Consider the following 15283-nt stretch of genomic DNA (forward strand, 5'->3'; position numbering starts at 1 on the left):
AAATACGGATCCCATGTGCAAAAGTTGATCAACATGCTGACAGCTCACTGCCAGACAACGTGTGCGCCGTGCACACTTAAACGTGTGCGCCGTGCACTCTTGATTCTTCGAGCAAACCTTCTGATCAAGTTTCACCTAGTGCGCGCAGGGTGCGCACCGCGCACCATCATTTTTCTCTGTTTTTGCACTGTTTTGCTCTGTTTCACGCTTACCGAAATCTGCAAAATCCGTGCAAGTGTTTAAACAGTTTTTAGTGACACTTTTTTTTTTTTCCAGCTTTTGTTTAAATGTCTCCACACCTCAACAGGAAGACTCTCATGAGCATTTGTTTTATAAATGCGAGTTTGCCAGTTGTTTGTGGGCTGATATGAAGAATTTAATTGTGTATAAAGGCTTGCATAATGATTTGAAGGAAATTGTTAAAGAAAAGAGAAATAAGACTCTTTATGAAAGTTCAAAGAAATGTGAAGGAGGTTGAAGTTGTTTCAGATTATGTTAGACTCATGTTAGCGAGTCTAAAAGTTAAAAGGTCAAGGAGTGTAATGCTCGTGGCAGATTTATGGGGTTCAATTGGGTTAATATCAGTGGCGGAACCAGGATTTTTGTCACCGAAGCGGAAAAAAAATTAAAACCGTATGAACTTTTTTGGGCAAAATATGGAGGTTTGGGGGGCAAAAAAATGGGTGTTTTTAGTCAGAATATGGAGATTTTTGGACAAAATTTAAATGTGTGGACAAAATTTGAAGGTTTTGGGGCAAAATATATAAGTTTTGGGGGAAAAATTCACCCGGGCCAAAGTCGAAAAATCCCAAATTTTTCCACTAAAATTTCAAAATCAACTGGGGGCTGGCGCCCCACCCTGCCCCACTTAAGTCCGCCCGTGGTTAATGTCACTGCAGGCTGGATGATCATTGATGACATGGTCTATTTTAAGATTCAAATGAATCTTTTAGCGCATGATGAAAGATGAGACAACTTCAAATTAGTTTCGAAGTCGTAATTGGTGTCTGTTAAGTTGTATTTTTATTTGATGTTAGCTGGTCTGCTGCTCTAGCTTGTATTACGTCAGTTTCTATGATAGTAGCTTGAGCATGGCCTGGCCATTTATTAATTTGTATGGTGGTTAATTCGTTAAATAATTTTGTATTAAAAAAAACATCAAAAATTGACTAGGGTTTTCAAAACTTTACTTACCAAGTATATATTATATAATAACTTAATATACGCTCTACGTATTTTTGAAAGATTGATGAATCAAATGTATGTTAATTTTATTGTTGCTGAAGTTCATTTCCTATAATTTTAACTTTTACTTTTATATTAACTAATACGTAATAATTAAAGTATTTAATATACACCAGCGAAGCTTAGTCATATACTCCGTACTATATATATTTACTATTACTATTTACTATTCTTATAACAAATTCCCAAAGCACAACCAAACAAATAACTCATAAAAAGTAAGAACATAAACACGATGTCATGCGTAATACAAGAATTAATGATGCATTTTATGTGCACATAATTTACAAGTTACAAAGAAGACATGGCATCAAACACCATCACAAACATTTTAGATGCCCTGAATCCAATGAATTGTGGCAGCTTCAATACTAATGATTATACCTGTAATCAGAGATTTATATCCGAAGTGTCAGACCTAATATACTATTCGAACTCTGGATTTCAACAGGTTACTTATTTTAAGTTATACTAACGAATAGGTACTACTCTAGTTTGCGAATCAGAGATCATCAAACCAACAAGCACTCTGTTACAAAAATATAACAAAACAAATAACAAGTACAACTTGCAGCTTTCATCTTTATTTATATCAAACTTTCATGTTATACCATAGATGGATTTTGAAAATGTACATAATGAAAAACAGACACATGAGAAATCAATTGAGAAATAAGACATTACTTATGAACAGCATGATGCAGCAGCACGAGCTCCTTGAGTAGGTCTGTCAACAAGAACCATACCAGCTGGATTTTGGGCAGGCTGAGCTCTAGGCAGTCTCTTGGCTGATTCAAGCAGAATAATAATAATAATAATAATATAATATAATAATAATAATCTTAACTGATAACAATAAATAAAAGCTATTCAAATTTTAAAATCGCAAATCAAAGATGGTGATAGCATTAATCATAATTTTTCCATCTACAAACTTCTAATGTCTTTCTTGTTTAAGAGCCACCCGTCCTTCAACTATTTTTCTTAAACTAAAAAAAAAAAAAATCCCATTATAAACGACATACAGATTGAAACTAGCGAATATTTGGTTGAGAGAAATGGAAATGGAAGCATGGTTGATTACCAATGATGTTGGATTGATGGCTTTACTTTTTTTAACTATGCGTATCAAATCAACGTAAATAGGTCATAATCCGACCAGATGGTTATTCCATATTTTAAACCAAACAACCCCTTAGTTACTTAATGAGCACAAAAAATCAAATTAGGTTTGTTTTTGAAATATGGCAACCGAACTACGAAACTTACAAATTCCAAAGTGTCGTAACAATAAAGTATGCATACCTATTTCATGAAATACATCATTAACATTAGCAGCAGTTTTGGCAGATGTCTCCATGAAGAAAAGACCATTCTCCTCTGCATATACACGTGCCTCCTGCATCATAAGTTATTTTTGTAAATAGATAGATTAATACATCACAGCTTGGAACATGCATTTCTACGGGATAGAAATATACACACTTAGACGCATAAACACAAAAAAACGTCTGTACGTTCACAATTACAAGTAGAAAATCACTTGTTTAAACATAAGAGACAAGAAGTAGGTTATATTCAGCCTCTAGGTCCTATATCAATCTATGGTATCAGCAAGAAACATAGAAGACTATCAATTATTTTTTAATTACCTAAGCTCGTTCACATATATCTGTTAAACTCTCTGTAGTGAACAGAGAATAAGAGCAAATCAAGAAAAGCTTTCTTCTATGAACGAATTATGAAACTCGTACATTTTTTGGGTTTATCCTGACGGAGGTTTTGAGACATCCAGTTCTTATTAAAATACAAATCTAAGCAACTTAAATAGTCATATAATAACCATGACAATGACAGAAGTAGCTATCAAGTTGTCCAAAAGAAGAACTTCATCCTATTAATATGAGATATATATAAGGTACTGCGCACATGGTTATTTATAAGTTGCATCAAATGTCAAATGTTGAAGGTTGCAAACTAACATTAGACAGACAGTGTAGTACAGCCTCTGTATGCCAATTAATGAACATCTAGTTAAACAAACATTTATATACACAGAGCATAGTGCACGATAATGAAATTAAATGCACAAATTAGATATATGCTGCCATTTGTCATGGTGGATTTGCATATGTGAAAGATAATAGTGACAAATGACCAGTAACATGTAACATCAACAATCCTAGGGGTAATTCTTATAAGCACAAAGATAAGTAAAAGAATGCAGACCTCTGCTGTCACTTTTCTCTTTTCTTCCAGATCAGCTTTATTCCCAGCAAGTGCCATAACCATGTTAGGATTCCCTGTATCAACCACAAATAAAATATGACTTGCTTCATAATTGGCAGGGTGTAAAAAGCTAAGATATATATAATTGACATCAAGTAACGAGTAGAGAACCAAACAACGGGCTCCTTGTTCTTATATGTAATTACATATAAAAAGATGCAGGCAGGATTTCAGATGGATTTTTCCTCTGGTATATATAAATTTAGTTGTTTAGTTAATATCTGCTCACCTTGCTTTTGAAGTTCTTGGACCCACTTTTTAGCCTTAGCAAATGAATCCTATAAATCATCAGATAAGAAACAAAGTGAATTCAATGTCAAAAATATATAAGAAATAAAAAAAGAAAATCAACAAAAACAAACCAAACCAAACCAAACCAATTTGATACATCACTAAAAAATAAATAAATAGTAGTATTAAACATACACATTGAACTTAATTAACTTATAACACACTCACATGGTTGAGCATTCAAATCATACCATACAATACTCATGCAAAACCTATTTAAGGAGCCAAACTATAATGCGAAAACCTAAGCTTGAATTATAGTAATCTAGTACTATATGCTAAGTATTAATATCACTAGCTCATAAGCAAGTTTCACGCCTGAAAGTCAAATAACGAGCGCGCATCTTGATTGTTTGACATTCATGTACTTATATAGGTTCTTTCTATAAATATACATTTTTTGAGACTATCCTAGAGGATTTTTCAGGAAAAAAAGATGTGTGTGAGAGGCTCAACCATGGTGGTGGCAAAGGCGAGAGCACGGGAGTTTTACAACGGAGGATTCAAGAACGATTCATCGAGACTATTCGGTATCAAATTAACGTCGTACATGTTTTTCAACTACCCTGATAAGTGGGGAATGATCTTTGGAGAATCTTCAAACAACATGGTGACCTTCGTGATATCTATATGGCGGGGAAGAGGTTAAAAAGTGGTCAGAGATTTTCGTTTGCAAGGTTCTATGGGGTGAAGGATGCTGATTCGCTGCTTAGATCACTGGAGAGAATTAGTTTTGAGGGCAACCCGATTAGGGTTTTCAAAGCAATTGATAGGAAAGAAAGTGGTTCACATGTTAAATGTAACCATAATACTCTCAACAACAATGCTGACAAGTACGAGGGTGATCTCAGACAAAAATTGAATAGTTGCAAGGATGACCTAAGGAACATTATCAACAATGCCAAAGAAGATTTAAGGAACTTCTTGAATGAGGCCAAGGTTAACGAAAAAAGCCAAAAGAAGGGCGAATCAAATGAGCAGCACAATCTCAAACACAAACCAGGAAAAGGTACGATCACTATTGATTGCAAAAGGGAAGTCAAGGTCGGCGATGATGAATACAATTACAACCTTTTTAATAGGTCCATTGTGGTTGAGTTAAAAAATCCAAAGTTGATTAATCAACTGGACAACCTGTGTAGATTAGAAGGGATGAGCAATTTTAGTTTAAAATATCTGGGTAGACTTAAAGTCTTGATGGTATTCGAAAGCAAAGAAGTGGTTACCCAGATTGTAAACCATGAGCATCATGTTTTAAGAAGCTGGTGTGATAACATCATAGAGTTCGACAAAAAGTACTGGGGATTCGATAGGTTAATATGGATAAAAGTTAGAGGTGTTCCGGCTACTTGTTGGAATGAAGATGTTTTCTCTAAAATCGGTGGTAAATGGGGTGAGGTCTTGGAGATGGAAAACTGCAGTATACAAGAAGATAATCAAAACCTAACTGAAGGAAAAATTCTTGTTCGTTCATCAAATGTTTTCCCAACCGAAGGGTTTGTTAGCCTTTGTTGTGACGTAGGATTGATCTATGTTAAGTGTCAAAGAGTATATGAAAAGAGTGTATGAGATCGATATTGTGAAGGATGATAATGAGAATGTCCGGGTTGATGATGAGTCAAGGTTGGAGAATTCGGATATCGGGGAGATCTCGTTTGGACTTTTGTAGGGAGATCTCGACATCTCGGAATAATCTCGGGGAGATCTCGGACGTTGACTTACGTTGACTTTATAGTTTTTTTAATAAAAATATACATAAAAACATAAATATATGTATATTTATATACGTTTTTACGAGATTTTACAAAAATATCCGAGAAATGAGCGAGAAAATCTTAAAAATTACGAATTTTACAAGAAAATCTTACAAATTAGCAAGAAAATCCGGAAAATCGTGGCTTTGACTAAGTTTGACCCCGTTGACCGAGAAATCTCGGGAGATGAACATCTCGTCTTGGTTGCCTTCCAAAAGCGAGATCTCGGGGGAGATCTCGGGAGATTTACAACACTAATGATGACAATCATGTTAAGTCCGACGATGAAGATGATCAATATGTCGATGAAACCGTTATCGCATCTGATAATGATGAACCTGAAGATCACTACAATTTCAATGTGAATCCCTTTAATGTCTTATACAATGATAGCGTTATCGGCGAGACAGATGTTTCCGGCAATAACTCCGGCGACGGTGGAGGTAACGGGCAGAAGGATTTAGAAGATGAAGAGACAAGTTTCTTGGGGAAGGAGATGAACGTGCTTCAAAATAATTATGAGCCGCCATTGGAGAATGTAAAAGGGGGTAATTCCAAGAGCCCTACTAAATGCAGTGATTCAAATAATTTTAGTCCAATCCCAAAAAACACGGATTGTGTTAGCACACCTCCTATAAATCACGGATCGGTTAGTGGATCTCAACGTCATTTAAGTGGGCCGAATGTGAACGTTAATGGGCCCGATCTTGCAAGTGGCCTGGGGTCCAACAAGAATAGGAGATTTTGCAGAAGCCCTTTACGTGATGAGGATAATGACACTTTATCTTGCACCCCTGAGCCCAACAAAACATGTCCAGTTGGCCCATCTACCCCAATTGACTTATTAAAGAAGTTTGGGTCTGCTGGGCCTACTTATCAATCCCCGGACTGTTTAAAGTCCAATTATGTTGGGCATGTTCCTAATTGTAACTCAACTGGCAACAATGTATCCAGGTCGAAGGCGTATAAAAAAGGGGTGTGTGGACATCAGATTGATCGGGAGCATCCAAAAAAGAAAGGGAAAAACGATTGCTGTTGGACTAAAATTCGCAAGTGGAAGACCTCTTCGAGAATCCTAAATGTTAAGAATGTTGCTCGGGCGCCAGATAGATCGGGTATCAGATCCAGATGCACTTCCTGTAACGATTCAAGCCAACAAGTCAAGCCCTCGGCAAACGCAAACCATCGAGGCAAAGCTGCTGCTGTTAGCAATAAACCCTTGTCGAAGGAATCTAATTCAGGTACCGGTTCTGGTTCTGACAGTAGTGTAAATATTCATGATTTTGGTAATAAATTGGGGCTTAAGTGGAAGGTTAAACCTTCCCAGTAATCCCTTCTTTCTTCCTTCGTTTGTTCTGGTTTTAAATGTTAATGTTATCCTTAAACATTCGAACTTTCGGGTCTGTTAAAGACAGCAAAATCGGGGAATTTAAGAGGTTAATTCGTAGGATTAAACCTAATTTCATCGCGTTACAAGAAACAAAGTTACATCGGGTCAATGAGTTTTGGGTCCGTGGGGTGTGGGGTTCAAACAACTGCGATTTTATACAAAAGGAAATGGTCGGTAAATCTGGGGGTCGGCTTATTATTTGGGATTCCACTCTCTTTAACGTTACTGATTCATTTATTTGTGATTCCTTCATTGGTGTGCGAGGTTATTGGGTCTGCAATGGTGCTCCATGTATACTCATCAATGTATATAGGCCTCATAATGACCCTGATAAGATTCGAATGTGGGATTCTTTATCGATGATTCTAAAAAAATATGAAGATGAAGCTTGTGCTGTATGTGGTGATTTTAACGAGGTTCGTAACCAAGACGAAAGGCTAAACTGTGAATTCATAGCAAGCAGGGCTCGGAAGTTTAATGACTTCATTACGGGTAACAGTTTGATCGACCTTCCAATGGGAGGTAGAAAAATTACTCGGGTTAGTGAAGATGGGTTAAAGTTTAGCAAACTCGACAGGTTTCTAATAAATGACCATTTTAACCTCATGTGGAGCAACTTATCTGTCATAGCCTTGGATCGAAGCTTATCCGACCATTGTCCTATTGTAATGAAAGATTTAGAAGAAAAAAAAATTCGGTCCTAAACCAACAAGAATTTTTGACGAGTGGTTAAAAATAGACGGTATTGATTCCCTTGTTAAAGATTCATGGGATGAAGAGGTAATTGTGGGTTCGAGACGTGATTGCGTGTTTAGGAATAAACTAAAGAGATTGAAACTCCGGCTAAAAGAAAAGTGTAATAAGACTTTCGGTCAAATTGATGGAGATATCGAAACTTTCAAGTCAATTGCTACTAATCTCGAACATAAGGCTGAGATTGCTCCTCTTTCGGATAGCGATAGAAAAAATTGGGAGGATGCGAGAAAAAAGTGGCTAGAGAAAGAGAGAACGAAGACGAGTATGTTAAAACAAAAAGCTCGTGTACGTTGGATCTTAGAAGGCGACGATAATACCAAGTTCTTCCACTCATTACTTCGTCAAAGGTATGCGAAAAATAATATTAGGGGCATCTCGGTTAATGGGATCTGGGTCGAGGAGCCTCATGAGATAAAAGAAGCTGTGTTTAAACATTTCTCGAGTACTTTTGAAAGTAACATTGTTGAGAGACCTAGCATGGAAGACCTTCACTACCCATCATTAGATCAGGAGAAATCTGTGTCTCTTGAAGCTCCTTTCGTTGAGAATGAAATATTTGAAGCTATACATGATTGTGGTAGTTCAAAAGCGCCGGGCCCGGATGGATTTAATATGCTTTTTTTCAAAAAATTGTGGGATATTATCAAATCCGATTTATTGGCGGCGATCCAATGGTTTTGGGAAAAGGGTGAATTTTCATGGGGGTGCAATGCCTCATTCATAACCCTTGTTCCAAAAAAGGCGGATCCGATGAGTCTTGGGGATTATCGTCCTATAAGCTTGATTAGTAGTTACTACAAAATTATCGCAAAAATTCTTTCGAATAGGCTTCGTAGGGTAGTGCCCGATCTTGTCGGTTCTGAACAGTCGTCATTTTTGAAAGGCAGATTCATTCTAGATGGTGCACTCATTGCAAATGAAACATTAGGGTTTATCAAATCAAGTAAGCAAAAGGATCTTATCTTAAGGTTGATTTCGAGAAGGCTTTCAATTGCCTTAATTGGGATTACTTGATGGAGGTTATGCGCTGCATGGGGTTCAGTGAAAGGTGGAGGGGTTGGATTATGTCGTGTCTAAAATCCGCCACAGTTTAGGTGTTAGTTAACGGTTCCCCAACTCGTGAGTTCTCATTGGGAAGGGGAGTTCGTCAGGGAGATCCCTTATCCCCTTTCCTTTTTATCATAGCCGCAGAAGGATTGAATATTCTAGCTAAAGCTGCGGTTGATAGAAATCTTTTTAATGGTGTTGAAGTTGGGCGGGATAAAGTCCTCATATCGCATCTCCAATATGTCGATGACACTATTTTTTCGGGAATTGGAATGGAAACAATGCTCTAAATCTCATTAATATCCTCAAATGTTTCGAACTCTATTCGGGTCTCAAAGTAAATTTCCATAAGAGTTTCGTTTATGGTGTCGGGGTCCCATTTGATGAAGTGGAAGTTATGGCCGTTAGAATAGGATGTAAAGCCGGAAAACTTCCTTTTATGTATCTTGGTCTTCCTATAGGCACTAAAATGAGTAATGTTGCGGCTTGGCAACTGGTGATAGATAAATTCAAAAGCCGACTATCGGATTAGAAAATGCGCTCGACTTCTTTTGGTGGTCGTTTAGTTCTCATTAAATCGGTTCTAAGTAGTCTTCCGTTGTACTACTTTTCGCTCTTCCGTGCCCCATCGAGTGTCACCAAATTGCTTGAGAGTGTGAGACGTGTCTTTTTTTGGGGCGGGGACTTTTCGGGAAACAAAATGTCATGGGTTAAATGGGACAAGGTTATTTCTCCTTACGGGGCGAGGGTCTTAATATTGGGAGTCTTAAAAGTAAAAATTTAGCCTTGTTGGGGAAATAGTGGTGGAGGTTTAAAACCGAAACCGATTCCTTATGGGTTAAAGTCATTCGTAGTTTGTATGGTGCTAACGGTAACCTAGTGGTGGATGTTGAGAATTCTCAATATACGTCGCTAGGTGTTTGGGCTAATATTATTCGTGCAGGAAAACATATAGAGGGTTTGCAAGTTCAATTTAATGACTCATTCGTGAAGGTCATTGGTGATGGTGGATCCGTTTCTTTTTGTAATGATTATTGGTGCGGCTCCAATAGTTTTCGTGAAATATTTCCAAGATTATATAGGTTGGAGAACAACAAGAACGTTTCTGTCAAAGCTCGTTTGGACTCTTCTGTCTCGGCCAATGCTACTGCTCGTCGTGTTACTGCTACGTTTTCTGGTTCGAATCCCTCTGTCTCTGCCGATTCTACTGCTCGTCGTGTTACTGCTGCTGTTTTTCACTCCGAAGCTGCTGTCAATCCTTCGCATTCTGATTTGGTTCGTGATGATGCTGATAGTCGATCTTCTCCTACAAATAATGTCTCGGGTCATATACATGCTGTTGTTATTGCCTCGGGTATTCCTGAGGCTGCTGATGCTATCTCCTGGGAATGGGTCAAGCAACCTACCGGACGCACACTCAGCGAATTCAATGCTCTCAAAAGTCTTCTCCGTGATGTCAATTTGGTTCGTGATAAAAAAGATAGATGGAAATGGTCTCTTGCCTCAAATGGTTTGTTTACGGTAAAGAAATTATCTTCACTCATTGACGATCGTCTACTTGAAGTTAACAATTACAATGGTGAAGAAACTTGTCGTAACGGTTTGGTCCCTAAAAAGGTCGAACTCTTCGTGTGGCGTACGTTATTGAAACGTCTTCCGGTTAGGCTTAAGCTTGATAATAGGGCATTGATCTCCATAGTGTTCGTTGCCCTATTTGCGATGACGGCCTTGAATCGGTTGACCACTCGATTATTTTTTGTCGACATGCTCAAGATGTTTGGTGTCGTGTTTTCAAATGGTGGGATAGCGGAGTCTTTTCAGGTTTCTCTTTATCGGAGCTCCTTCGTGATAGTGCCAACGTAGGCTTAATTTGGCAAGGGGTCATTTGGGTTACTTCGTACCTCATTTGGAAAAACCGCAACAATATGGTTTTCCATAATAAAAGTTGGAGCGCCCCCGTGGCTCTTTGTGAAATTCAAGCCATCTCCTTCGATTGGATTTCGTGCAAATATAAAAGCGTCAAGATAGATTGGAACACTTGGTTAACGAAACCAAACACTTATTTGTAATAATTGTATGGGTTGAGTTGCAATCTCTGCTCTCTTCCAATAGTTAATAGTCGTTTTTTCCTCTCGTGTTGCGTTGTTTTTTTGGGGCGTATATTGCCTCATCTCGCGATGTATCATTGTTAATATCTATAAAATTACCTTGCCTTTCAAAAAAAAAAAAAAAATATGCTAAGTATTAATGACAACAAATTAAAGCTAAATTATTGCAGATCATAATACATGTTTTACTAATAACTAAACAAATAATAGAACTAAGATACAATTAAAATTAATTAAGATGAAAGATAAAAGTAGAGTACCGAGCTGGTGATATCATAGACAATAATAGCAGCAGCAGCACCTCTGTAATACATAGGAGCCAAACTATGATACCTTTCCTGACCAGCAGTATCCCAGATCTCAAATTTCACTGTAGCATCATTCACTGCTAGGGTTTGTGAAAAGAATGCCGCTCCGATCGTCGATTCCTTCAAATCAAATTTCGATTAAACAAAAATTCAAACCCTAGATTAACCCTAGGTCAACGTAATAATAATTATAAACCTGAAATTCTAGAAATTGGCCTTTGACGAAACGTAACACGAGACTTGATTTACCAGCTCCCATATCTCCAAGCAAAACCTAACAAAAAATGAGAACACAAATTGAAGAAGTAAATTAAGGGATGTGAATTAAGCAATAGGGAAGTGAATGATTGTAGATGTTGAGTTTACCAATTTTGCGTTGAGATTATTGTGTCCGATTGTCGCCATAATAATTGATTGATCGGTTGATAGGATCAAGGGTTTGGTGAGAAAGAGGGGTTTTGGTTTGCTTTTCTTTTGCAGGAAGAGACGTGATATGTGTTAAGATGCTGAAACACGGTTTGTTTTGGAGATGGACAGATGGTAGTTGTGGTTAAACGTCGATCTAAGCAAATGTTGGCCGTATATCGGTATATGCATATATGTATATGTATGTATGCATGCTTTTTTTAATCGATTATTCGTGTTTACTAGCTTAAGATCTGCGAATTCACGGGTTTCATCAATAAAATTTTCAAACATAATAAATTATGTATTAGCTGATATAAAAATTCGCCACAAATTCTGTATAATAATAAAAAAAATGAAGGCAAAGAATGTAGTTAAACAAAATATACCAGATATAAATTATATACAAACATGATATATAAGTTTTTCAACCGAGTAAAAAAAAAAATTATTTGTAACACCAAATTGGATATATAGGTGTGCTATTATTTTATGATAGTAGACTATTAATTTGTAGTTAAGTATGCCTATGACGACTTTCTCATAGATTATTAAATGCAACAAAGCGTTTGAAGTAGTCATTTAGTGTCAGCACTGAAGCAACTTGTTGTTTTTCTTTCAGTATCGTTCGTATCCGTTAAACTTATTTGACGCAGTTTATCAACCTACATAGCAAACATAACAAAATTTAGTATTTGACTATTTCATTGCAATCGATCATATTATGCATATAAAGTATGTTTATTGATTTACCCGTTCCATTAAGTCTATAAAAATTGTAATTTTTCCTGTTAAACTTGACATGTGCCTTGCAAACGGTAAAAACTGTATTAAATTAAATATTAAGATATAAGGCAAGGAAAAAAGCAAGATTAGTTGACAAACTCTGTATTTGTAGCAATAATATGAAGTGTCTTACCAAATACATGTTATGACGCATAAGTCATCAATGACCCTGCAACATGATGATATTTCTTTTGGTTCTTAGGAGTAATTGATGAATATACGATTATAAATGAGCCATGAGGCCGTATCCTACCCGCAAATGTCATAAAGATGTTACCTTGATATATTGACGTCATTAGATTTAAACAACTAAATTGTGACCCCCTTTGTACATTTACAATAGAACTTAGGCAGACACTCAATAAAAAGTTCTCTTTAGTTATAGGCAGCCAATTATAAGCTGCTTTAGTTACTTCAACCCTAGAAATTTATGACTATAGATTTTTGGAAGGACTAACATCATATACCAGTTATTATTATCAAACATTTAACCTCATCCATCATGACCAAACAAAAGTAACTCGATCAAATATTAAAGTTGGAAAAAAAATACCTCCTCTACGAACATGATATCTGGAAAATACTTAAGCATAATCCCTCAAATCAATCACCTATATTTTTTAATCAACCTGCAAATTTAGCACTTTTACTTGTTAATCAACCTAAAAAAATGAATTAATATAATCCAATATATATTGAGGAAGCACATAATAAGGCATGATGTAGTAAAGATCTTGACTTGAAGTCGACAACTGAATTAAGTAATGAGGAGTTTCAATTCTATAAAAACAACATTTCAAAATTCTAGAACTGTGATCCATGAAATTGGTACCTGATAATCACTCACATGGCTAACTCGACAACTCAATGACTCGTTCAATTTCATGTGAACGGGAGGACATTAATCAAATACTATTGATGTCAATGGGCTATTCAGACCCATTTCTCCAAAGCAATGTTCCAATAACTTATTTTTCTGATTTTGAAAATCAGACAACTTGTCAATTTTTTTTGTATGTAGAAAACAGAGAAGAAGGACATATGGATTTTTAATGGTCGTTATCGACCAGTTATCATACAAATTTGATAATTGACTCTTATATGCCTAAGATAGCATATCATCAACGCAAAGTCGGCAAGAATTGACAATAGGAAAGAAAACTTCAAATAACAATAATCACGTAAATGTATAATTATATAACTATTTATATACCTTCTTGTATAGTGTACAATATCCAATGTTGCTAATATCAAGGATTGCAAAATCAATCTTCAGATAGCGTATTCCATCAAACCCTAGAATGACTCCAATTGATTCGTAATTGAGTTATCGACTTTGGTTTCTTCGCCTCTGAGATTACTGAATATTGATTTTGTTTGCGTACTGATAAACCCTAAATCAAGAGTTTAATTCATCTGTAAGTTACTAATCTCTCAGATTACAGAAATCGCTCAAACCCTAGAGCGGCAATACCATATGACCCGTTACCCAACCGTCTTGCCACCAGCTCATTTTACCAGCTTTAGTTATAGGGATGAACTCATTACTTTGAAAAGGCCTCTAAACCAAAACCTTCAGAGAACAACCAACAACCACTAATCAAAAACAATTGTTAGTAATGAATGAATTAACTCATGCATCTGATAATGAAAAAATTGAAATAGTCACCTTCCACCAACACAATTATTTAGACAACGTAGAAGAAATGGTTTGACTTTTTGGATTCTTCATCCCAATAATCTTGGAATCTTCAAGTGGCAACAACTAGTCATATTATATTATGACTTATTAAAAGGATATTAGATAAACATATGTTTATACAGATGCACAGAGCTACGAACTTTTTACTCAATATCTCAGTCCGATTCCATGTGCCCAACATCCAGACATCTTTTTCAGTTATAGGTTTTCGGTAGCCTTGCTCCATAATAGGAGTCAACAAACCATAATAAATTACTACATTAACAATGACACACAAAAAATAAATAAATAAACGTTTAAAACGTTGTTTGAGCAACTTAAAAGAAAGAAACCTTGAAATGTTCTAAAATTATGCTAAACTAAGCAGAAAGGTGAAACAAATTTTCTATTAAACAATATGATATATAAAAATATAAGTGTGTTACCTTGATTCTTATACCACCTTCCAATTTCATCACACATACTATCTTCTTTGTGAATATTTTCTCAGTACCCTAAAATACAAAGAAACATACATTATTCTTTTTCTAACAACGTGTAGATATATATAGATGTATATATAAATCAGAAAAGACAACAATTTCAACATCACTCCATCACCTGACATTAAAAGAAAATCAGACAATTACCGTCTGCCCACCAAAACAAACATCATAACTATCCAATACAACAAATATCTGAGATTTAACCATTACGATCATCCTATTCCAAGAATTAATTTAAGATTTACAGTGAAGATACAAAGACTACATAACCCAAACACTAACTAAAGTAAACAACTACAAACATCAAATAGTCTTAAAACACAGATTGTATAAGTCATTTACTGTATGAAACACAGGGCAACAGCCTTTGCACTACCTAACATTTCAACTGGTGTGTACCCAACATCTCAACTGGTGTGTACGTTAGAGATTATAATTGGTGTAAATTAGAGATCCTAATACAAAAAATCTTGTTTCTTTGATTCAGTATCGTGCATAATAGGCTAACAAAAATCAAATTTATTCCCGTCATTTCGGCAAGCACATGGTGTGCATCCAATAAATATCAAGCTGGTGACAATGTCTAAAATCGGAAGAGTAACGTGCAAAACATGGAATCATAAGCAACTATGGCAGAATCAACACAACAATAACACAAAAAATACAGAAAGTATATACATAATCAACAACTATGACAATTAATGCATTACATAACTA

The 15283-nt window shown here is 36.0% G+C and overlaps 1 protein-coding gene across 1 annotated transcript; it reads right to left on the reverse strand.

The window, feature by feature from the left end:
• Nucleotides 1-1433: 1433 nt before the first annotated feature.
• LOC139861271 (ras-related protein RHN1) lies at nt 1434-11755 on the reverse strand. Its single transcript, XM_071849605.1, has 8 exons — nt 11555-11755; nt 11385-11462; nt 11141-11308; nt 3764-3812; nt 3475-3548; nt 2551-2644; nt 1930-2033; nt 1434-1629 (listed from the first exon to the last, which is right to left on the reverse strand). The coding sequence occupies exons 1-7, from the start codon at nt 11591-11593 to the stop codon at nt 1930-1932; spliced, it is 606 nt and encodes a 201-aa protein (XP_071705706.1). The 5' UTR covers nt 11594-11755; the 3' UTR covers nt 1434-1629.
• Between the last annotated feature and the right edge of the window lie 3528 nt (nt 11756-15283).

Source organism: Rutidosis leptorrhynchoides, chromosome 8 (assembly GCF_046630445.1).
Source record: "Rutidosis leptorrhynchoides isolate AG116_Rl617_1_P2 chromosome 8, CSIRO_AGI_Rlap_v1, whole genome shotgun sequence".
Classification (NCBI taxonomy): domain Eukaryota; kingdom Viridiplantae; phylum Streptophyta; class Magnoliopsida; order Asterales; family Asteraceae; genus Rutidosis; species Rutidosis leptorrhynchoides.

Bases quoted from the DNA above. Each gene is read 5' to 3' on its own strand.
- LOC139861271 (XM_071849605.1), bottom strand. From the start codon at position 11,593: ATGGCGACAATCGGACACAATAATCTCAACGCAAAATTG. The intron at 3,813-11,140 runs GTACTCTACTTT...GATGATTTATAG, and splicing joins TCTATGATATCACCAGCTCG to GATTCATTTGCTAAGGCTAA. The intron at 2,034-2,550 runs GTATGCATACTT...TGCTTGAATCAG, and splicing joins TGATGTATTTCATGAAATAG to CCAAGAGACTGCCTAGAGCT.